The 26645-nt window shown below is 36.0% G+C and overlaps 1 protein-coding gene across 1 annotated transcript; it reads right to left on the bottom strand.

The window, feature by feature from the left end:
• Window positions 1-15809: 15809 nt before the first annotated feature.
• LOC132599336 (SKP1-like protein 1A) lies at window positions 15810-17601 on the bottom strand. The gene is made up of 2 exons (XM_060312660.1): window positions 17202-17601; window positions 15810-16157 (listed from the first exon to the last, which is right to left on the bottom strand). The coding sequence occupies exons 1-2, from the start codon at window positions 17496-17498 to the stop codon at window positions 15984-15986; spliced, it is 471 nt and encodes a 156-aa protein (XP_060168643.1). The 5' UTR covers window positions 17499-17601; the 3' UTR covers window positions 15810-15983.
• Window positions 17602-26645: the final 9044 nt, after the last annotated feature.

Below are 26645 nucleotides of genomic sequence, written 5' to 3'. Positions count from 1 at the left end.
CTTTTAAGCAAGTCTTCTCTTTTAAAAAGTATTAATAAATTTTCGTAGCAAACACGAATATAATAAAGTTTTAGATGCGGAGCACAAAACCCATGCTTCGTATATATATATATATATATATATATATATATATATATATATATATATATATATATATATATATATATATATATATATATATATATATATTATCACTATCCAAATACAACTACATATACATAGATATACTATAATCTAAAATATTGGGCCCGTGCGCAGCACGGGCATAGACCATCTAGTTTTAGTAGAATAGTGGGTTATGTTTCTTTTTGTTGGCTAGATAAAGAAAGTAAAGAAATCTGAAAAATTGTCTTCAATACAAAGAAATGGAACCCCACTTATACACATGTGGGTTCGCATAAACTCTTATTACATATTCATAAAAAAGAAATGGAACGACACTTAGAGTTAGGGGTGGGCGTTCGGCTTTTCGGTTCGGTTTTATCAAATTTAGGTTTGGCTATTTTGGGTTCGGTTTTTTGAAAGTGGACACCGAACACCGAACCAAACTAGTTCGGTTCGGTTCTTTTGGTTTCGGTTTTTTAAAGTTCGGTTTCGGTTTTTTCAATTCGGTTTTTTTGATATAATATTAGAAGCGATTCCATTGACACTAATTCATATTCTCAAAAGCAATAAAACATAAAACTGATAAATTGAAATCAAAATCAAACAAACATGATACACAAGAACAGAAAACTATAATCATGATATAGGATTACTAGGTGTTATATGCATACCGTAAGAATAATTAAGAAAACACATAAAGGACATACATTAATCCTAAAGACACATCCTAGTTACCTTTCTTTGTTAAGGATATTTGATTTTTTCAATTGAAGTGGAAAATTAGGGATACAAATGCAAAAGAAGACTTATTACAATTGGTTTTTTTTTTTGCTTTAAACTTAATGGGCCTGGACTATTTTAATTTTTTTGAGTAATGTATTAAATTTCGGTGCGCGTTCGATTTTATCAAATTTCGGTTCGGCTATTTCGGTTTCGGTTTTTTTACGGTGGACACCAAACACCGAACCAAACTAGTTCGGTTCGGTTCGGTTCGGTTTGTTGAAGTTTTGATTCGGTTCGGTTCGGTTCGATTTTTCGGTTTTCGGTATTTATGCCCAGCCCTACTTACAGTTACAGTTGTGTTAATTTTTGTATAGTTTCTTGAATTACGATGTCTTATATATCTGGAATATCTGAATAAATTCTGGCATTTTGAATCTTGAAAAGACAGGCTCATGTTCTTGTCCACTTGCCCATATGAATTATAAGGAAAAAAACATGCAAACAAACATATCTTTCTGACCCAACCAAATCCATTTTTGCAGTATCAAATTTCTTCGTATCTATTACTCCATTATTATTCAGGTAACATAATTATAATTTCATAATTGTGACATGTGCTGCATATAAGAAGACTTTGAGCTGTGAAAAATATTTACGTTCTCATGATATGATTGTCTAGGAAACTAATGATTTAATGAGCATCTTAATTCTCCTCTCTCTCTCTCTCATCAAAAAGAAGGGTGCATAATTTACCTGGATGTTTCTTTTAAATTGACTTGAGTTCACGAATGGGCCACCGGCCATTAGATTTTTGCACGTTCATCTGCTTCAGAAAACATTTAGACATGTGGTGTCACAACTTAATTTCGATTAATGTCTGAAATTTATATGAGGATGCCTGAACTTTAGGCAAATACGGTTGAACCTAAAGTTCATGTAGCTAAAATTCAACTATTTTTATTTGAATTTCAGCCATATGAAACTTTATAGTTCAGACCTTGGGCTTCGTCAGGACTAACTGCTTTATGTCTGATGTTGTTCAGAAGAGGCTAAATGTGCACAAAAAAGAAATTGACTAAAGTCTAAATAGCAAGTGCCAAAAGCTGTTACCTGGTGCTATTTCGGCCTGGAACACTAGGATGAGCCCAGTGCTTGAGCGTCTCATGTTAACAGAAGCCCAATTCATGTACATCACTCCAAATAAGAAGACCCAAGTAACTACTACATTTTACGCTTGTAGTTAAGTCTTTACATTTGTAGCCAATTTTACTTGCATTTTGTCCACATTTGCCTTCATTTATGATCCTGAACAGAGTTGACAGAAGCACGATATTAATCATATATGCACAGAGCATTTTAGCTGGACACACATGTGAGTATCTCTGCCAGTAAACATGCATAGAACATTAATAACGGATTCCCTCCGTTGAGAATTCATTGCTATTCTATATAGCTTACTTTATTGATGCTACAAGAATCATGAAACCATAATTCTAGCAGCACTTATTTTCCAGTATTGCCAAACTAGATTGTGTAGCAGTTTGTAAAGTAGTAGAAACTACATCAGCAATGAGCATTCGAATGGAACAAATGCTATTCAATTGCTGGCGATCTTAAAAGGCACTCCTCTTCAAACATTCACATTGCTCAGAACAGCAATAGGACACTAACAAAGGCAAATATAATAGCTTGGAATTGAGAAGTTTTGACAGTCATCTCGACTCCAATTTTAAGTAGCTCCTTTTCTTATTTTTTTATTTTCTGATAAGCTGATCGACAAGTTATGTAGGTGATTTTAGTTTCAAATCTGTAACTATTTGTGTAAGACAGTTCAATCAAGTCGTAGATTGTTCTAGAATGAGTCTGACTGTCTGGGGAAAAACGAAATAGAACAATAATGCTGAACAAGTTCATAATTGCTCCTTCCCCTTGTTTGTGAAACTCATTTGTCAAACGCTATATAGTTATGTAACTTCTAGTTGTTGTCCAACATTTTACAAGCTAGTTAGACAAAATCTAAATATAGGAACCTCTTCTCAGATGCTACTTGTATATGACCCCAGCTCTCATTCAGTAAAAGCATACGTAAGAGGTGAGCTTTTCTCATTGCCCAATTAGAAGCTGCTGCTTCCTGCTTCTTCTTATAACAAAATTTATAAGGGAATTTCCATTTCTTGCACTCTCTTACTACAACTCTATCAACTTCTGAAAACATACTTCCATTTCTTGCACTCTCTTACTACAACTCTATCAACTTCTGAAAACATACTAAAGGGTAGATAGACTTAAGATCCTTACTCAGGAGCAGAGCTTACTGTTCTATTTACGGATTTGGCAGAGTTCAATAATTTCGATGCAAACTCTGTATTTGTGTTGAAAATTCATTAATATGTATAAAAAATCTTTTCAGAATCCAGTAAGCAAAATATTGTAGTCCCAACCTCATAAAATGTTGTCCTTACCTCTATACAGAAACTTAAGGAGCTGGCATATCATTTGTGTAAACATCGCGCTACTATCTAGCGAACCTATTCAAGTTAAAGCAGGTTGAAAGTTTTAGACCATAGACACTTCTCTCATTAAAATTGGTTAACTGGATAAAACTTACTGTGTTAGTGTGAGGACCCCTTCAATAGGATCCTTAAATAAAAATCACAACTATATTGATATTGCGAGAACAAAGATATTGAGAAAATGCTTTCCTATCCACTCTAAAAACGAATATCTAGCACCTCCAACCATAAATATCAACCTGTAACTGAGACAAGTATGGAGAATAACTTGTTATATTATTCCAAGAGATAAACACTATAAATACATGTACATAAGATGCTACTAAGGAAAGAAAATAAAAGTGATTCCTACAAATCTGCTATTGATTCCTAAAAATCTGCTATCCATAAAAGTATTATGTACATTCCTAGGAAATGGTCTATATTCATTCTGTAACACTCCCCCTCAAGCTAGAGCATAGATATTGATCATGCCCAGCTTGTCACAAAGGTGCTCAACTCAAGTTCCATTCAACGCTTTTGTGAACAAATCAGCTACTTGCTCTTCTGTCTTCACGTAGCCAGTGGAAATCACGTTTTCTTGAATCTTCTCATGAATAAAATGACAGTCAACCTCAATATGTTTAGTTATTTCGTGATACACCGGATTTGAGGCAATATGAAGAGCAGCTTGATTATCACACCAAAGTTTTGCTGGTGGATGGTGCTTCAACCCAATTTCAGTTAAAAGATGATGCATCCACATAATCTCACAGGCAGATTGTGATATAGCTCTGTACTCAGATTCTGCACTGGAACGAGATACAACACTTTGTTTCTTACTCCTTCATGATACTAGGTTCCCTCCAACAAAAACACAATAGCCTGTAGTAGATCTTCTATCAATTATAGATCCAGTATAGTCAGCATCTGCAAAACATTTAACACGAGTATGACCGTAATTGCTATACAATATGCCAAGTCCAGGAGTTCCTTTCAAGTAACATAAAATCTGTTCCAAAGCTGCCCAATATTTGACCGTAGGTGCGGACATGAACTGACTAACAACACTCACTGCAAAAGCAATATCCGGACGAGTCACAGTGAGGTAGTTTAACTTCCCAACTATCCTCTTGTATCTCTTTGGATCATCAAAAGGACCACCATCATCTTTCATAAGTTGCACACCAGGAATCATCGGAGTACTGCAAGGTTTGGCTGCCAACTTTCCAGTTTCTACAAGTAAGTCAAGAATGTACTTTCTCTGAGACAGAAGAATTCCCTTCTTGCTTCTATTTACTTCTACTCCCAAAAAGTATTTCAACTGACCTAAGTCCCTCGTATGAAACTTCTAATGCAAGAAAGACTTAAGGGAAGAGATCCCTGCTGAATCACTTCCGGTAATGACAATGTCATCAACATATACAATAAGAAGGATAGTGCCAGCTAAAGATAGACGGTAGAAGACTGAGTGATCACATTTGCTCATTTTCAGTCCAAACTCCTGAACTACCTCACTGAACTTGCCAAACCAAGCCCGGGGACTCTGTTTCAAGCCATACAAGGACTTCTTCAAGTGACAGACTTTCCCATACTCCCCCTGAGGAACAAAACCAAGTGGTTGCTCCATATATACTTCCTCTTGAAGGTCACTATGAAGGAACGCATTCTTGATATCCAATTGATGCAAAGGCCAGTTCTCAGAAGCAGCAAGAGAAATGAACAGCCGGACAGAAGTGAGTTTGGCAACGGGGGAGAAGGTGTCTGAATAATCCACCCCATAAGTCTGAGCATATCCTTTGGCCACAAGTCTTGCCTTGTGGGCTGATTTAATTAAAACGTGAACCTCTAATTAGAGGCCACGTGTCACATCTGGAATTGTAAAATCGACGTTAATGAAAAATGGCATGAATAAACCACTTTCGTAACAACGATGGCATGGATGAGCCATTTTGTAACGGCGATGGCATAAATGTGTCATTTTCGTTAGTTCGAAGGCATATTTCCGCGGACTGTCCTTCTTTTGGGGTGGTCTTTAATTTTTGTCCTTCGCCTAAAATACCCCGAGGTTCTGGGTTCAAACCCCAGCTCAGTAAAAAAAAAAAAAAAAAAGGAATTTCGCAAGGCAGAATTTTGAAGTACCAAAACTCTGCTTTAAGGTAGAGTTTGCTAAGCCATAGTTTGCAGCAAACTCTGTCCCATCAGGCATAATTTGCCAGCAAACAATGCCCGAGGGAGCAGAGTTTGTAGGCAACCTCTGCCTAGCGATTTTTTTTAAAAATTTTCGCCTGAGCAGAAGTTCGAATCCGAAACTCTGAGGTTTTAGGCAAGAGCAAAAGTTAAATACTTTTATTTTGATGGGCAAAAACTAAAGACCATCCCAAAATAAGGGCATTACTGCGAATTGCCCCACTCCAAATAAGAAGACCCAAGTAACTACTGCAGTTTACACTTGTAGTTAAGTCTTTACATTTGTAGCCAATTTTACTTGCACTTTGTCCACATTTGACTTCATTTATGATCCTGAACAGAGTTGAGAGAAGCACGATATTAATCATATATGTACAGAGCAATTTAACTGGACACATATGTATCTGAGTATCTCTGCCAGTAAATATGCATAGAACATTAATAACGGATTCCCTCCGTTGAGAATTCATTGCTATTCTATATAGCTTACTTTGTTGATGCTACAAGAATCATGAAACCATAATTCTAGCAGCACTTATTTTCCAGTATTGCCAAACTAGATTGTGTAGCAGTTTTTTAAGTAGCAGAAACTACATCAGCAATGAGCATTCGAATGGAACAAGTGCTATTCAATTGCTGGCGACCTTAAAAGGCACTCCTCTTCAAACATCCACATTGCTTAGAACAGCAACAAGAACACTGACAAAGGCAAATATAATAGCTTGGAATTGTGATTCCACATAGGTGACCTGAAATTGAAGCTATTTATCAAAACGAATTAAATTGCATTGAGAAGTTTTGACAGCCATCTGGACTCCAATTTGAAGTAGTTCTTTTTCTCGTTTTTTATTTTCTGGTAAGTAGATTGACAAGTTATGTAGGTGATTTTAGTTTCAAATCTGTAACTTTATTTGTGTAAAGACAGTTCAATCTAGTCGTAGATTGTGCTAGAATGAGTCCGACTGGCTGAGAAAAAGTGAAATAGAACAATAGCTCCTTCCCCTCGTTTGTGAAACTCGTTTGTCAAACTCTATATAGTTATGTAACTTTCAGCTGTTGTCCACCATTTTAAGAGCTAGTTGGACAAAATCTGAACATAGGAACCTCTTCTCAGATGCTACTTGTACATGACCTCCAGCTCTGATTCAGTAAAACCATACCTAAGAGGTGAACTTTTCTCATTGCCCAATTAGAAGCTGCTGCTCCTGCTTCTTCTTATAACAAAATTTATAAGGGAAGTTCCATTTCTTGCACTCTCTTACTACAACTCTTATCAACTTCTGAAAACCTACTAAAGAGTGTAGATAAGACTTAAGATCCTTACTCAGGGCAGAGCTACTGTTCTAGTTACGGATTCTGCAGAGTTCGATAACTTCGATGCAAACTCTGTATTTGTGTTGAAAAATTCATTAATATGTATAAATAATCTTTTTCACAATCCAGTAAGAAAAAAATTGTAGTCCAAACCTCATAACTAAAATGTTGTCCTTACTTCTATACAGGAACTCATGGAGCTGGCATATCATTTGTATCAACATCACGCGACTATCTAGTAAACCTATTCAAGATAAAACAGGTTGAAAGTTTGAGGCCATAGACGCTTCTCTCATTAAAATTGGTTAACTGGATAAAACTTACCGTGTTATTGTGAGGACCCCTTTCAACAGGATCCTTGAATAAAAACCAACAACTATATTGATATTAGGAGAACAAAGATACTAAGAGCGGAAAAGGGCCAAAATTACCCCTGAACTTTGGGAAATAGTTCATTCATACCCTTCGTTATACTTTAGGGTCAATTATACCCTTACTGTTATACTATGGGATCAATTATACCCTTATGTCTAACAGCTGTCACGTGGCATCATCCCAGCCTTTCAAAATTATTTTCTCCTCAAATAATTTTTTATCCACTAAAATAATTCAACCCGACTCGAATTGTTTTTTTCCAGCCAAGGGGTAATGGGTTGGGTCCGTATCAGTTTGGCTAGAAAAAAAAAAAACGGGTCGGATTGGGTTATTTTAGTGGGTAAAAAATTATTTGAGGGGAAAATAATTTTGAAGGGCTAGGATGATGCCACGTGGCAGCTGTTAGACATAAGGGTTTAATTGACCCCATAGTATAACGGTAAAGGTATAATTGGCCCTAAAGTAGAACGAAAGGTATGGATGAACTATTTGCCAAAGTTCAGAGATAATTTTGGGCCTTTTCCGTACTAAGAGAGTGCTTTCCAATCCACTCTAAAAACGAATATCTAGCACCTCCAACCATAAATATAAACCTAACTCACATGATATCAGTATGACAATCAGTTGACTGAAAATCCACTGAATGACCAATAAAATATCATTTTACATTCATAGAGTTAGAACTCTGTGTTCACAACAGCTCTCTCTATTTTAATTTTTGTTTTCTTTTGTGGGTTGTGGTACGGATTGCCTATGAGGGATCAAGATATGCATGAGATGAAAGTCTCATACACATTTCTCAGAGGGGGAGTTCTGCTATCTCAATAAAGTCAATGATTGGTCAGACGAACGTCTTGAGATTCAAGCAATTGCGGATAATAAATAGTAAATACATTCCTTCCCACGTCAATATATTTTATTGTTTAGAGGGAATTACACTTGTTTTTTAGTACAAGTAGATACTAGGTTGCTATCACTGATCCGAGTGGAAGTAATGGGCAATGACCATGTATAACTAGAAGTTGTTCACCTGACAAAGAATGATTTTGTAGTTTAAAACTCACCAGTACATACAGTAAACAAAATGTGATTCCAGCAGCAGCTGAGGTTACCAGCAGATAACTTATGGCGTACAAGGATTTGTTTAATGGCACATCTGAAAGGAAATAAACACCAACCTCACATTTCACAATGGCTAAAACCAATTTGTCGATGACTCGACTTAATAAGCTGTTGTTCCATAGGAATCATAACTGGAAACATGGATTAGTCTCAAGAAATCAGAATCTATTTCTATTTAGGCCAGAGTTTCTTTGTTTTAGTTCAATTGTTCAACCTCCAGGGGCTTATATGTTTTGGCGCCATTTTTGGAGTCGAAACTTGTACCTATACGGCTATACCTAGATAGAAAAGAGAAAGGAGGGACCACCAACAATTTTCAAAAATGCGTAGACGATTTCAAACTTCCAATTTCCTAAACCAACGACAATCGATAGTAGGCTATTTCAATTAAAATCAAAAGGTTGGCTCTCAGTTTCAGAGTCCGGAACCAAAATTCCCCAAAAAAAAACATTTTGAACCAAAATATCCCAACAAAAAAAAAGTTACCAAAATGTCTTTGGCGCAGTAAATTACTGTGCTAAAGCACTTAACGGGGACGGCTCCATTAAGTGCTATAGCGCAGTAATTTACCGCGCTATAGTGCCTCCTCTTTTTTTTTTCGGCCCTTTTGGTTTACCCTTCTTCCATTACACTTTTTAACGTATTTTGACCATAAATTAATCATGCTTCGGGATCCCGAAACTTCAATATTTTATATAGAACCCTGCTTATTTTTTTGCGATTAATAAGGTAGGATCAATACATCAGGGATACGCAAAAGTTCAGATGGCCGTTTTAGTGGCTGAAAAGTGCTCGAACACCATTTTCGTTTGAAGGCTCGGTGACATTAGCTTGAAATTCTTTACGAATACTTAAACTTGTTCATTACTAATTAATCAAAAGTTAGTCAAAATGGCAGCATTCATACAAAAAAAAAAAACTTAATTAAATTGCATCATTCATTCATAACCTTGAGTAGATGAAAATACTTAACATACTAATTAATGAGAAATAACAACATAATCATAAATTTAACTTAAAACTAAAATCACAACATTCTTAATCATCATCAGAGTACAAGTCCTCAATATCGTCCTCAGAAAAATATTGGCGGTTTCTTAAGACACATCTTTTTTCAGTAGCAGTTAGTTCTCTACCGGTTGATGATGCTTGTTCTTCGGCCAACTGTAGCATGTAAAATCTACATCGTCTTTCCAGCATTCTGTTGTTTTCTTTTCTAATCCTTTGCACAGCAAGCTCGCAAGTTTCTGGACCTACTTGAGGCATGGTTAAGGAGTACCTTGTTGGGATTGGAGCGTTGAGATTTTTTCCAAGTCACGAACAAGACGTTCTGATTCGGCAAACCGATGTGACCATTCTCGGCGTAAACCGCAATAATATTCTCGCGGATCTGAATATTTCACACTACAGAAATCATCATTACGCTCTATAAGAAGGTGGAGATTTAGCTCATCTAGTTTGAAATCACTGGTATCGCTCGAAAAACTGCTATGATTTGAACTCTCATCATCACTGCTATTTGGTTCTTTTGGAAGGAGTAAAGACCAAGGTGAGTTTCTACTACTCGACATTGAATATGGTGCAATCTAATAACAAAAGAAAGGGTCACTTATATAGTTGCAAACCCCCAAGTGCTCTTGGGGGGGGGGGGGGGGGGGGAGCGAGGGGGAGGGTCTTTATGACCCTACCTACTTACATCATTGTAAGAAAAATATTAATCTTCATCGGACATTTCACAGTCCGAATCCCACTTGGATCTAAATCTTGTGCTACCATGTATACCATATTCTACCCTATGGTAACGTATTTGCATCCGATTGTTCTCTTCACGAAAACGATTAAGAGCCAAATTAAACTCTTGTGGAGTTCCGCGAGACATTGACATAGCACGTTTTTTTGGGCGTTTAAGCCCTACTGACGCTAACTTGTGCTCCAGTGCTTCAGCTTCCCCAACACGCCAATCCCACTCCTCTCTCATTTTATTATTGTATTCTCGATTGAATCTGTCGTTAGGGTTATTTGAGTAATGAAAATCATCATCACCTAGTTCCCAGGTCCTACCTATTGCTTCAAAGATGTTTGCTGGAGTGAACGATATAACACGATTAATATCTCTAAATTGGTCAAAAAATGACATTGTAACTCAATTTTGTGTGGAATGTTGTGTTGGTAAGTTATTCGTCAAATTACGTTATATAACGTATATTCGAATCATGACGTTTTTTTTGTTTGACAGTTGAGGTGACAATACGCGGCATAGCGCAGTAAAATACTGCGTTATACCAGTATAACGCATCAAATTAATGCGTTATTCTGATATAACGCATTATTTTACCGCGTTGTGAGCCTTCTGTGACAGAATAACGCAGTAATTTACTGCGCTATTCTGCCATAACGCACTTATTTCATGCGTTATGCAACACTTTATACACTTATTTGATTTGACGTAACACTGCAAGACACTGTAATTGCATGTATGCGTTGGTTCTATATTCAAACTTCGAATCCTATTAATACCGAGTTCGTAAAGCATAAAATTCTAAGTTTCAACTAGTTTTAGCATTTTGTATTCCTCCTCAATTATTCAAAATATGGCAGATGTTCCAAGAATTAGAGTTTCTTTATTCTGGGACGGACAAATTATATTCGAGGAAAATAATTTGCGATACGATTCTCCCCCAAAATACCATGTTAAGTTTCCACTTGACTTAAAATTCTCAAAACTACTTCAAGCCTTGTATAATAGACTACAAGTTAGTAGAAGTGATTTTGATCTCAATATAATTGGAAAATATCCAGTGTCATTTACGCCGCAAGGTGTAACTAGTTATGGACAGTGGTACATTCACGACGATGATTCTTTGACTGATTATTTGAAGGCGCCTTATGATTATAGGCAATGCATAACTTTAAACGTCCTTGAAATGTATATAGAGAAGGTGCCCATTAATCGACTTGAATTCATGGCTAGGGCTCCTCAGGAAGCCCGAAATAGACCTTGTCGGGAAGGCCGGTCTATAATTCAGGCCGAAGTCACTCAAGCGGAACCTACTTATCAACACAATTACCCTGACATGAGTACTTATGAAGGCATTTTGACGAGCCAAATGCCTCTGGATAGTTTAAGTCAGCAATTTGACGGGCAGTGATAAATATTCATTTTTTACAATATTATTATTATTATTATTATTATTATTATTATTACAATATTATTATTATTATTATTATTATTATTATTATTATTATTATTATTATTATTATTAGTGACACTTGAATGCTACTAATGATGTCGATTATCTTATTTAGGGGTTATACACCTGATATGGATCATATCGGACGGTCTCCTCAATCGGGATGGAGGAATCAGGTTGGAACATCCTCAGCCTATCCAACAACTCAAAGCGACGGTCCTTCCTTAAGTTTCGGTGCAGTTGATTACTATCGGTATGTCTATTTTTTTAACATCAATAGTGTTATTTGATGTGTAGTAGTTAAAACACCCTAATTTCTTATGTAGGTAAAATGTGGTGGTTGCACCAAATTATAGGCAAAGGCCTGCTATGGATGGTCCAGATTATCCGAATTATATAGTGACATCATCCAACAATAGTGAGGAAATACCTAATGCGGATGAAAGTGACGATGAGCAAAGTGACGATGAGATTGAGGTTGGAACTAATCCTCAACATCAAGTAGAACTGTTGCAAGACATGATGGACAGTCCGGCACACGAGGAGGAACTGAATTCACAGCAACCATTTGAACAACAAGAGTCGACTCCGGTTCAGCCGCAAAGCCAATTTCAACAGCAAGAGTCGACGCCTATTCAGTGGCATTTCGATGAGATCCCCTATCTTGATCATCTTCAAGATCGCCCAGATGCCTTTGTATTTACTAGGGATGATGATCATATTCGGCGAAGTTTGTGGAAAGAGCCAGTGGATCTTTTAAAACAAAAAGCTCATATTGAAAAAGGGATGATTTTCAGCTCGAAAAAATCATTGCAAAGGGCTGTTAAGATTTATTGCATCCAGGGGATGAGGGAGTTTAAAGTTGACTATTCCACACGAAAACTTTGGCGATTGGTCTGCAAGCGAAAATATCAAGGTTGTGAATGGATGCTCCGTGGTAAGGAAACTGTTGAAAAGATGTGGACTATTTCAAAGTTCTACACAAAGCACACTTGTGATATGGGTGACCTCCCAGATGATCATTGCAATCTAGATACCAATATGATTGCTCGTGTGTTAGTTGGCGACATTGCAAAAAACCCAAGGTATCCCCTTCGCCTATGTTCATTTTATTTTTGGTGTTAATCTAATGTTCCTCGTTGATATATGCTGATATTTCAACTTTTTCAGATACCCTATTAAAGATTGTATTACAGTCGTCCTGAAAGTATATAGCAAAACTATTACTAGGGGGAAGACGTATCTTGGGCGTAGGCGTGCACATGAGATGGTCTACGGCAATTGAGAGGGCTCTTTCAAGAAGTTGCCGAGATACATGGCGGCTCTACAACACTTGAATCATGGTACTGTTGTTGAATGGAAGCTCAAATCGAAACCTGGTGTGCCCGGTAATATTTTTGATTTTGTGTTTTGGGCATTCAAACCATGCATTGATGGTTTTGCTCATTATCGGCCTGTAACATGAATTGATGGAACACATGTGTACGGGAAGTATGACATAAAACTGCTAATAGCAGTTGGAATGGATGCAAATGGAGTTATATTCCCTCTAGCTTTTGCAATTGCAGCTAATGAGAGCATTAGTACGTGGGGTATGTTTTTGGACTACTTAAGGCAACACGTTATTAAGGATCGCATGGGAATCTGTGTGATATCAGACAGAAATGCTGGCATATTGCACAATATGTTCAATTTGCAGGGGTGGCAGCCATCGTTTGCCTACCATCGTTATTGTTTAGGCATTTGAAGGCAAACTTCCAAAAGGCATATCGAATCCCAGCACTTTGCAATTGGATGTGGGCGGCTGCAACAGAGCATCAGGAGAAGAAGTTTAACCTGCAGATGGACATTATTAGGCGGGCGAATGAGGAAGCCTTCCACTGGTTGAATGCAATTGATAAAGACAAATGGACATTACACCAAGATGAAGGTAGGCGATGGGGTATGCTGACAACAAATAGCTCTGAGTCATTCAATGGCTTGTTGAATCTGCACGCGGACTACCCGTCACCGCAATGGTGAGAATGACATTTAAGCAGGTTGTGGAGCGGTTCGTCACTAGATCAAAAGAGGCCAAAGCATATGCAGCAGAAGGTCTAAGGTGGATGCCAAAACCGTCAAAACTGTTCGAGTACCACAAATATAAGGCTCAGAAACATGACTGGATGGAGTACAACCCTGCAGAGCGCATATTTGAACTCACAACAAGTGTGCACCAAGGTAAAGGAGGTAACGTTCACACAATTTGTGAGATTCCAAGAACATGCACATGCGGCAAGTGGCAATCATATCACATACCATGTTCTCATGCCTTCAAGTGTTTTATCACAATAGGAAAGAACGCCTCCTCGTACATGGCTGAGGAATATACAGTTGAAAATTATGCAAGAACGTACTGAGGAATATACAGTTGAAAATTATGCAAGAACGTATGCTGGAAGGTTCTCCCCACTTGGCAGTGAAAGTTATTGGCCACCGGATCCATTTTCAATGGTTGCAAATAACGCATTTATCCGTAAATTCAGAAAAAATGCATACTCCCGCATTCATAATGAAATGGATGTTCCACCGGGGAGATACACTCGAAAATGCTCATTTTGCAATTATGTTGGTCATGATAGGCGCAAGTGTCCTTTACGGCATGGTGGTCAAACTACATCTCGCGGTGGAAGCACCTCTCGTGGTGGAGGAAGCTTTCGTGGTGGAAGTACCTCTAGTGGTGGTGGCACATCTAGCGGTGGTGGCGGAAGATCAACTCAAGGGCATTAATTGATGAATGTTTTTTAAGTTTTGTTCTTACTTTGATAATTGTATTTTAAAAACTTTAGCTTTCTCATTAATTAGTATGTTAAGTATTTTCATCTACTCAAGGTTATGAATGATGCAATTTAATTAAGTTTTTTTTTTTTGTATGAATGTTGCCATTTTGACTAACTTTTGATTAATTATTAATGAACAAGTTTAAGTATTCGTAAAGAACTTCAAGCTAATGTCACCGAGCCTTCAAACGAAAATGGCGTTCGAGCACTTTTCAACCACTAAAACGGCCATCCGAACTTTTGCGTATCCTTGATGTATTGATCCTACCTTATTAATCGCACAAAAATAAGTAGGGTTCTATATAAAATATTGAAGTTTCGGGGTCCCGAAGCATGATTAATCTATGGTCAAAATACGTTAAAAAATGTAATGAAAGAAGGGTTAACCAAAAGGACCGGGAAAAAAAAGATGAGCACTATAGCGCAGTAAATTACTGCGCTATAGCACTTAACGGAACTGTCCCCGTTAAGTGCTTTAGCGCAGTAATTTACTGCGCTAAAGGCATTTTGGTAACTTTTTTTTTTGTTGGGGTATTTTGGTTCAAAATATTTTTTTGGGGGGCATTTTGGTTCCGGACTCTCAGTTTCGGAACACCAGATTTTGGTCTTTTCCCTTAAAAAGTTTTGTTACCCCACCTAATAAAGGGCAGGCCCATGCACCACACAATATTACGTAGAAAGAACAGAACTCGCATCAATTTCAAATCTTGGACATGCAAATGACTTTGAAACTTAATCATGACATTCAGTAGTCTATTTTGGTAAAACTTTAACAATTACGCAGTTGGATATAACAAACCCTGTCTTCCTTCAGTTACTGCTGCTACCAATGAAAATGACATCCCTTGAGAAAATGGCATTCTCTGAGAAAGAGGCCTCCAGCAACTGAAAAAAACCATTGCCGGAAATGCTAAGACCTCAATCTCCCCACAAAGTGAATAACCAACTCATCTATTAGGAACGACACTGGAGCTACAACATCATGAAAATGAGCAAACAACAGAGGTTCAAGCAATCATATTGCAATGCCCATCGGCCAATTGCTGACCATTGTCGTGTCCTCTTAGCCATTTTTTGACAGTGTGTCGTGTTTCTAGGTCATTTCAAACACTACTAAATTAAACATTTTAAATTTTGAGATCAAACTCCAATAGCATACACCAAGAATCATTCAGGATCTGATGCTTGCACCTTCAAACCCAAGACCAAGTGCTCGGAAAAGCCCACAATCTTCAAGCTTATTTTCCCCACTACTTAAGAAGCAGATGCCTCCAGCACTCACATCCCACCGCCCAAAGCACCAATAAAAGCAATAACAACCTTGGAAGGAACATCAGGAACGACACAAATCTCCAGCAATGTCAATAAAAACGCAAACAGCTTTTGACATGATTCCACTGGATTTCAAATTTTAATCTATCAAATACTTCGCAACAAAAGAAGTAAATATATGCATAGCAAAAAGAGGATTAACTGTCTTCAGTGAAGAACGAAGTGGAAGATTCCAAAGTAGAAGTTAGGAAGAACATCATAGTCTGAAGGTTCCAAAGCAAACATTAAGAACATATTTACTACTAATATAAAAGATAGTTTAAAGCATCTACTAACATATATTGCAAACTCTTATCACCAGCACTTAAGAATATCAGCTTTCACTCAAAAGCCCAAGCATTCTCCCTCCTAACCTCCTCCTCTTCCTCGGGCGTAAAGTCATTCTTGATGTTGAAGGTCTTGCGGATCTCCTCTGGAGTCTTCCCTTTGATCATATCCGCCACGGTCTGACAGGTGAGGTCGAGCAGGCTCTTAATGTTCAAGTAGTTAGCAGCCTGAATAGTTTTAAAAGCACTTCGATTAGGCACACACTCTAAAACAGGTTTAGAAAGAATTCACCAAAAAGGACTCAAAGATAAAAGTCCTAGGTAATTGTCCAGAACCAACTAACAATAAGCAGGGCTCTGATTCATGCGCGGTAGAGTACTCTTTCTCCGTCATTGTTAAAGATGTTGATTTTACTAGCACATTAAATTAGTATCTGTTGAAAATCTAACCTCACAGCAATAACATTGAATTCCTAATAATGAATATGAAATTTGTAGAAAAATCAATTGTGCCAAACATTTTGGGATATCACGTAATGAGGGCGTAACATATCAAAAGTTGAAAACATTAACAACTATCAGCCACTGAATGGGGTTCAAAATCCCAAAACTACAGAACAATCAACAATAGGAACAAAGTCTGTAAAATAAATTATTATAAGCATGCCATTATCCCGCACTTGTAAAAGGTTGCAATTACACCAGCAATGGTAAGAAGTGTATCTCCTACCACACCTAAAGTTGCATTACTTGGTGTTATTATACATTTATAATTGAATCAAAGTTTCACACGAGACTATGAGTTTCTCTACAACTATTTAATAGTTAGCAGCAAATAAACAACAAACAATAGAAGCAATAACTGTAAAGCAATCACATAAACTCTAAAACGGAAATTCAGGCAAATAAACAGTAAAATCAATACAACAAAATCATAAAGTATCAACAGAATATAAGAACAATTAAAGCAACAAAAGCAGAAATCGTAAAACATCACCAAAAAGGCCATAAAACTGTAAAGCAGCCAGCATAAAGGCACAACAGCGGAAACAAACCCTAAAACAGAAAATCAGGCCAATGAACTACCTTATTAGTCAAAATCACGACAACAAAACCATGAAAAATCAACTGAATATACACAATTTCACAAAACGTACAACAATAGATGAACCCTAAAACACAAAATCAGGCAAATAAACAACCTATCAATCAAAATCAGTACAACAAAAGCATACAAAATCAACAATCGCTACGAATAAAAAAAATTCATACGAGAATAAGATCGAACAAAGTGCCCTGGTCAACTTTAACGAAATCAGCGTCAAAGCTCTTCAAATCATCCTCAGCGGCTTTATCATCGGTCTTAGCAGCAGCATCCACGTGGCGCTTGCAGTACTCAATCACCTTAGCCAAGATCTTACTGGTAACATTGGGAAGGGGAATACTGGTGTTGGCGCAATCATCCTCAATCATATGCTTAATTGTCTGAGATTCCAAAGCCACAGATTCTTCAACCTCGAAAGTCTCGCCATCAGAACTCTTCAACACAATATTCTTAGATGAAGACATACTCAATCGATGAAAGCAAACCCTAGAATTGGATAATAAACGAGAGAAAACGTAAGAGTTGTGAATAAAAGGTAAGAGTTCTGTTCTATTCTACTCCAATGGAATAGTGGCCTTTACTTTATATAGGCGTTTGTATTTTGTGAAGCGTCGACGTCATTCTCTAGATTTACTAGTCCTATTAGGTTTACTATTTACCGCCTTTGCGGCTTCACTTTACCGACTCAAAGTACAATTTTCTAACTTCACGAAACCGAATTACTTTATTTTTAACACGGAAAAAGATTTAAAATACTCTTCAACTATTAGAATTGGTATAAAAATATCTTTCATTCACTTTTTTTTTTTGCTCCAGACTACTCTATTGTTAACCTATGGGATTTAAAATGCAGTTATTTTTAACAGCCCACATCAAATTTAAAAAGTCAATAATTATTTAACACCTGTCATCACCTGATTGGCCTAATTTTGAGTCTCACCATAAATCTATATCTATATCTATATATATAAAATAGGAGAGGTATAAGTAATGTGGTTAAGCCAAATGGCAATATAAAAACAAGTCACTTGATAATTTTAGGACAATGTTAAATATGCTTTGTAATAAAAATGAATTTTGAATTAAAAAAATAAAGTTTTTAAATTAGATAATAATTTTAAAATTTTAAATTTGAATTGAAGAATTGAAAACTATATCTCACTCTTATCCTTATCAGTACCGTAGTTAGAACTTTATGCTCAACAATATTTTTCAAAAGAGTTACTTATTAACCAAAACACCACAATTTACTCTAAATTATTCTATTGAAAGATAAAATGTGATTTTTAAGTTGAAGTTAGTTGTTAATTGATAAGAGGAATACGTTCAAGTTTGGAAAAAAAATATTCTTTTGAATTTTAAAATTTATATTCCTCATACCTTAACTTTTTAGTTAAGGAGATCAAAAGTGAAATTACAATTACAGTATTATATGCACATTGTAATTTGTAACAATAATAATAATAATAATTACTATAATAATAATATATTTTAACTTAATCATAAATATTAAATAATATTAGTTTTCAATTGATAGACTTATTGTTTTCTATATTGAATTTTTAATCTGTCTTTTAGCTTCTTTATAAATTTTGACATAAATGAACTTTTATTTAAATTGAAAGATTAAAAAAAATGAATTAAGAATAAAAAGAGAGCCTCTGAACTTGAATTACTAAAAGATATGTAACTGTTTTTGAATTGACAAAAAAAAAATCAAATTTAGATTTGAACCTATCTATAAGATTGGATAGGCTTTATCTTATGTAACCATAAACCTTATCATATCTTATTTTAGCATATCAGATTGGAATAGCATTAAATTTAAATTTCAAATGCACAACAAAATATTTGTATAAACAATAAGGTCTTTTGACCACACTATTTTGACCATAATGATCCAAATGAGGTAAAATCATATGACTATTTATGTCAAAATTAATAATTTATGCTTACTTCATGTCATTTCTATCTTTTTTTCCTCAAAGTTTATCTTAATTTAAAATTATACAATAGAGATTATGGTTATTTTTACATAAGTGTGGCCAGATTTGGGTCAAATTGTTTGGCAATTTAGCAACTCTCTTGTATAAATAATGCAACAAAGAGAGGAATGCAAAACGTGCAAGTCTTCTCATTTCTTTGCTTCCTTTGCATTGATAGTTTTTTCTTATGATGATTTTAAATTTCTTCATTTGAAAAAAAAAAATTGTGTTTTTCGTCTGTGTTTTCATTATTTAATGAACGTATTTTGATTAACGAAAATGGTGTAATTTTTGCAGGGCTATGCTAAAGAGGAGGCAAGAGCACTAAAAAGAATTGTAGGAGACCTTATAAAAGGAGAATCATACTAACAACTTTATACATATTCCTTCTATGAATTCATTGTTAAATTTACAGTTAACTACTAAGTTAAAATGACATCATTGTCGTTTAGGTACGTGATGCTTCTCTTGAATAAATTTTGTAGAAAAATAATTTTTTCTATAGTGAAATAAGCAATTCTTGAAGTGTACCTTTACTCTTAAAATTATTTCTTTCCTTTTAGTTTGGCCTCTTATATTTACCCCATCCAACAATTTATAAATTAATGTTATAATTTCATTCCTCTTTTGATTATTGATCATTAACTCTATTCGTGCTTATCAAATTTCGCATGACGAACACGTGGTAATAAGAATTGCAGATTTTTTTTGTCAAATATTAACTTTGATTTCGTTCGTGAATTTCAGGTTTTACAATGTTGATATTTACATGAATTGCCATGACCACAAACTTGAACGTATTAACGACAAAGAAAGGTAAAAGTACAGTTCAAACTCTTGAAAATTATTTCCAATTAATTTGACTACTAAAATTTAAGGATATGAATGATGATAGATTTATCATCTATAAAGTTATGTGATCATTTTTATTTTCATGGTATGATATGTTTATTGATGTTACGTCCCGTATTTTTATACATTGGGACAACCCGGATTAACTATGATAATTTAAGGCCAAGACCTTTCCGGGATTTGAAGTCGGGACTTTCGACCATTTGATTTTATTTTGAGACATAAGTTGAATATGAAATTGATGGCATTGAACACTTAGGGAAAAAAAAAATTGGGACCACAATTCATAAAATTGAAATTAAAAATGTTGTGCAATAATTGGCCCTTTTAGCCGTGTGGTCCATTAAATGGTCCCACACCTTGTGTGGCCAATTTTAATTGGTCCAACACATGTATGGGCCCAAGGACACATGGAGGAATTTTGTGGAGGTAAAAAGAGGACTTCTAAGTCATCTTTGTCACTTTCAACACTTAGTACAATATCAAGAAAATTGAAGGCCATCACCAAGCACCTCACGGCCAAGAACAAAGGAAAACCAAATCAAATTCAAGTCACTCCAAAATTATTTCCTTGATACAAACCCACTATATTGAAGCCCCTAAGTAGCGTGGAAGTATTGTTTGGGTCATCCAACCATCCATTATGTCAATTAGCAAACCCTAACTATTTGGTGGATTGAAGAAGAAATGTATGTTTTGCTCTTGTTTTTGTGTTGTGAACATTTTATTCATGTTATGGTATGTTAATAGGGATGGAAATCATGAAATATAGTATGATTGGAAGTGGGTTGTGTGATGGGTGTTCTAGCCGTGTGTATGGGTGTGAGAAATGGAATTGATGAATTAATTCTATATTATGTTAGATTGGTGTCGAGTGGGGAAAAGAATAAAAATCATCGATACATGTATATGTGTAGTGTAGCCGTTTTTATAGCCTTCAAATTGTAGCAAAGAATGAATTAATCTCGCTTAGCGTCGTAATGGTTGTTGTGATGACTTGTATGTTGGAAACGAGAGTTAAATGTCCCGAATTGATATAGTAAGCGTTGCAGACTGATTTGGAGAACTTTGTGCATTTAATGCAATCCTTATATATGAGAACCATTAATGTATATGTATATGTAGTGTGGACGAATGTGGGTCATATAATATGTCGAAGATCGCATTAATATCGCTTAACGTTTCAATTGTCGTCGTTATGAATTCTAGTTGGAAATGAGCAATTAATAACTCAAGATTGATGTTGAGAATTTGTGGGTTATTTTGAGGATAGTTGTGCGTTTGACGTAAATTGTATATTTTATGAAAATGACATCGTTATATTGTGGAGTGTCGATACAAAACACGAATTGAAATTGAGAAATGGGCACAGTGGACTGCCCTCGGCTAGGGGCTGTTTTCGGCCACTTTTGGAAAAAAAATTGTGGGTTGTTGGAAATATTATGTGAATTGTTAGAATGTTCTTGAATGTTGTTAGTATGGGTTTGGGTTAATAATCGAACGTATGAACGATATTGTGACTTGAATGTAAGCCATAGAATTGAATAATTGGAAAGTTGTCGAATGGTGTAAAAGAGAGCTACTATTATTATTTTGCCTTTCGGATTGATTGTCGATGTTGCTAGGTTGGTTATTGTGGTTGTTGTTGTTGATTTTGATCGAGTTAAATTCTCGGGATGACCTATTTACAGGGGAAATGCTGCCGAATTTTCTGTAGAATTTAATGATTAGTTGGAAAGAATGGCTTAAGTGCCCTTAGCTAATGTTTGGTATTCGTTGGCGTATTTGTAAACCTTGGGGAGCCCGAGGCGTAGATTGGATATTTATTTAAGATTGGCCATCTTGGAGTGCGTACGAGGTATGTAAGGCAACTTCCTTTCTTTTTGGCATGTCTTAGTTTTCATAGGCTAAATTAGAGCCTTAAGGAAAATTCCAAATCCGAAATCCGAGCATGTTATGATCCGTATATGTTCTTTGGCACTCTTATGTATGATTTGATGAAATATGAACCTTTATGTATTCGAAAAATCGCTTTTCGAACTTTGCGCAAAAAGGTTTCACTTTAAAGAACTTCGAAATTTCCGAATGCCATATCTTTCACATAAATGCTCGGATTGCTCCATTATATTTTTATAAAAGTTTGCATTACGTATAACGAGTATGTTTTTCATAAGCGGGCCCGACTTGGGTAAATTCCCGTCCGTGGGTCCCGCGACTTCCCTTTATGAAATTCGGGGGCTTTTGAAAGAATTTGTTAAGACTATTATTTCGATTTTCAAATATGATCATTTTGCTTATGTTTGAATTTATGATATTGATTTTATGCATATGACTACTCACGACTCTATTCGTGCATTCTGCTATTCCTTTCGCCGAGTCCCGGGCCGGTTCTGTTATCGTGCGCGCTTTGATATACTCCGGAGTTATGCTGTGTTTATGCTGTATATGGCGTTATGTTGGGTTATGATATGTGACGGGGATTCGGAGAATTTAAACTTACATCTGGAGTTATGCTGTGTATTGGCGCCATTGACAGGCGGGCGACCATATTATTCTGTACCCTATGCATTACTTACATATTTTTGAAAGTAAACAAATTTTGATATGTTGGATTTGCGCTTATGTTTGATACTCCCCTTTTATTTAAAGTCTCCTATATGCTTTCTGTATATTCTGCTTTGCATACTCAGTACATATTTCGTACTGACCCCCCTTTCTTCGGGGGGCTGCGTTTCATGCCCGCAGGTACCGACGCACAGTTTGGTGATCCACCGCTTTAGGACACCCCTTTTGTTGTTGGAGTGCTCTTCTCCTTTCAGAGCATATCTTTTGGTATATCTTTTGTTCGCTATGTTTGTATATATTCGTTCAGGGGTACGGCGGGGCCCTGTCCCGCCATATGATTCGTTTGGTCTGTATAGAGGTCTGTAGACGTATTTGTGGGTGTGTGTGCCTACTTTTGTACAGTTGGGTTTGTATGATCTCATTTGTTATGGCAGCCTTGTCGGCGTGCATTTTGTATACGTGTTTTGGGCCATTGTGCCATTTGATAGCCTTGTCGGCTTTTTGACATCTTTGATAGCCTCGTTGGCTCTTGATACATTTGACAGCCTTGCCGGCTTTTTGATATATATATATATATGTGTCCGCACATGGTTGCGTTGAAATGCCTCTGATGCAGTTTGATATAGTTTGAGACGGCATATAGCATTTTAGCCGCATATACTATTTGGATGTGATTCGATACGTACAGGTATGTCAGGGTGCCCAAGTAGGGCACTAGTCACGGCCTACGGGGTTGGGTCGTGACAATTGATCCTTAAGTAGGAAATAAAAGTAGGATAACATGTTTCTTAGCATTAGTATGGACATTTGCAGTTGTTTTCCCCATCTAATCAGTTGTTTGTTTCATTATTATTTTTTTGGTTATGAATTGATATATTTTTTTTTAAAATATAAAAATTGATATAAAATGGAGGTGTACATATCTAAAGACTGAAAGATAAATAAGGGTAATGAAGAGATTAATCAGTAGCTATTACTTATGTTTGAGTTTCAACAATAAATAGTTTTATTTTATGTGATTATTAGGCATTATTAATAGCATAGACCTTAAGAAATTGAAACTTAGCTTGATATTTAGCAAATTTCTCCTAATCTTATTTTTCTCAGCTTATATTTTATGTTTTAAATTGCAGATCTATCCAACGTAAAATAAGTGAGGCAGGGTCAAAAGCACGGAGAGGAGATATGAACTTTTTTTTATGATGGGACAAAGTTTTCATGTATGTCCAATTGATACCATCGGATGCAAATATTGAGCATAACGATGTTTTTGGAAGAGCACTCATAGATGAATATATAGATGCAAATTGTTTCATTTAGATTGCTATTTTTCTATTTTAGAAAAAATTAAACAACATTAGACATCAATTAGTTGTAAATAAATGAAGTTAGTTGTAGAAATTTGATAGGACATAGCTAATTTGGTATTGTGAGACGATGATAGTTATTCTCCATCATTTAGTTGTTTATTTACTTCTCAAAAGTTAGTTTTAATTTTATAGATAACATGATAGTATTCTATACATATGATTTCGACCCTAATTTTCTGTTACACCTCGGAATATCCTCCGTTGGTACGCAAATGAATGAACTAGTAAGGAATACGAGTATACGATATTTGTATGAGTAGGAAATGCCATTTGATGACCCTAAGTGAGATTTCAAAGGCATCCGACGTAAGACGAGAAAGTTGGCTAGGTAAGGCGAAGTATTTGATAAGTATCGGAAAGGAAATGCGAGTAACGAGTTAATGAGAACTTAATGATGTCTTGGAGAAGAGTAATAACGTCCCTTAGATTGGTATTGAAGTGTTGAACAAGTGTTAAGAAGGTTCCACAAGGATTGGAGATCAAACGAATCGACGAAACGGACTTCGGGATACCTGGGAGTTATACGGCCAAACATACTGGCCGTATAAATTATACGGTCCATATTTTTGGGACCGTATAACCAACCCAGCAAGGCTTAAGTCTCTGGACCAAATGTACGACCAAACATACGGTCCGTACAATTTATACGGACAATATGTTGGTCCGTATAGTTGGTCGGGACAGATTTTGGTCCATTAAATGAGAGGGCCAAGTTACACTTCATTTCATTTCCCTTGACACCCTTTCTCTCTAAAACATCTCTCTACATATTTTCCACAAGATTTCAAGGATATTTGGTGACCAATAACATTAAACAAGTGAATCAAGAGTAAGAGAACCATCAAAGATCATCTAGGGTCAAGAAATCTAATGGAGATAAACTAGGGTTTTGCTCAAAGTGGAGTATTATCAACTAAAGCTCGTCCCTACGACATCTAAGGTAAGATTCATGATATTTATATGTTTCTTAAGGTATTAGAGAGTTGGAATACTTGGATTGTCGAAGAATAGGGTAAAATGGGTCATGAATGATGAATAGTGCCATTTTGAGAAATAGTTTGAATTAAATCATGATTGTTGTTGTGTTGTGACATGAATGGGTTATAAATGACGTTAAAATCATGAAACGGACATTGTATGCGAATGGACGACATTATGTATTATGATCTTGAATATGGAGAAATGAAAGTAAATTGAGGAATGTGGATAATGTGAATGATTAATGGCCATTGTTATGATATAGTGAATGTATTGTTGACGTTTGGTAGTTGAATTACGATATGGAGGAATGTCGTATAAATAGAGGAGATGCTGTCCGATTCCCTCTAGCTTTAGTCCTATATGTTAGCCATCGATTCTAATGATAGTATGACTTTAATGAAGGTAGAAACGCTAGCATTGGAGGAGAACGCACAAGTGTAGAATAGTGCGACGGAAAAGGTATGTAAGACTAACCCTTCTTTCATAAGGCATGGTTCTTTGGCCCAACATCTAAATCCTCTATACGAGTATGTGGTCCTTCAAATGATTTGATCTTCTGAGCTTGTAATCTCACGATTCTTGATGTGCTACGAGTGCACAAAGTTCCTCGTATGATTAGTAAGCCTATAAAGATATGTGTGATGAATGAGGATAATAGTAATGATGATAACTATGACGATGATGATAGTAATGATGATAGTAAGGATGCTTATGAGATATATGTATGTATGCCCTTGTATGGCTACTATGAAACACCGAGCTTATATGGCCGGGTAGTATATGTATAGATGTATATGTATGTATGATTTCGTAACGCGCGCACACCACTGCAGTTGGGTACGGATAACATTGAGCCTTGGTAGGGCCAGGTACGTGTAACACTGAGCCTTAGTTGGCCAGGTATGTATGATCACCGAGCCTATATATGGTCGAGTACGTGAAACACCGAACCTACATGGTCGGGTATGTTATATAAGGGTATGTATGAAACATCGAACCTACATGGTCGGGTATGTTATATAAGGATATGTATGAAACACCGAACCTACATGGTCGGGTATGTTATATAAGGATATGTATGAAACACCGAACCTACATAGTCGGGTATGTTATATAAGAATATGTATGAAACACCGATCCTACGTGGTCGGGTATGCTATGTATATGACACGATTATGCATATGATATGATATAACTGTTGACACCCAATTTTGTCCCGCCTCTCCTCCGAAATACCTATTTGCGCTTCTAATATTTTTGAGAAAAATAAATAAATATATATTAGCCTCTTATCAATACCACCATTGCATTATTCTATCAATTATTATTATTACTATTACCGCATTTATTATTATTATTATTATTATTACTATTATTACAATTCACAATTTTATCATTTCGGCATTTTACCAGCTTAAGCACACGCATCGCATTTATCTTTGCATAATTAAATAATAGTATTTTATTTTACTGTGGATTTTCAAAAAATATTATTGCACGACTATTATAACACCATATGATTTTATTACCCTAATAATCACACATTTTTTTGTATTAAACAATGTTTTGTCACCCTCGGTATATCGTTAATTAAAATGGGTCTTTTATTCAAATTCAAAAGCCAAACTATTTTTTGCACTCAGTCCGTATTTTTGATTTATCGGATTCCAAGTCAAAGTTCAATCGACTCATAAATATTTTTTGATCAGCCTATATTTTTACCCTAATTTCTAGACCAGTCCATGTTTTAATTTATTAGCCCATTCTTTTAATGCCCGGTCAAAAATTGACCCAGTCCAAAAAAAAGGACCGGGTCCGGCCCATTCCCTTCCTAAACCTAAACCCCTCCCCCTTTTCT

This window comes from Lycium barbarum, chromosome 6 (assembly GCF_019175385.1).
Source record: "Lycium barbarum isolate Lr01 chromosome 6, ASM1917538v2, whole genome shotgun sequence".
Classification (NCBI taxonomy): domain Eukaryota; kingdom Viridiplantae; phylum Streptophyta; class Magnoliopsida; order Solanales; family Solanaceae; genus Lycium; species Lycium barbarum.
Note: the sequence above shows the minus strand (reverse complement) of the source record. Positions and strands in the feature narration are given on the sequence as shown.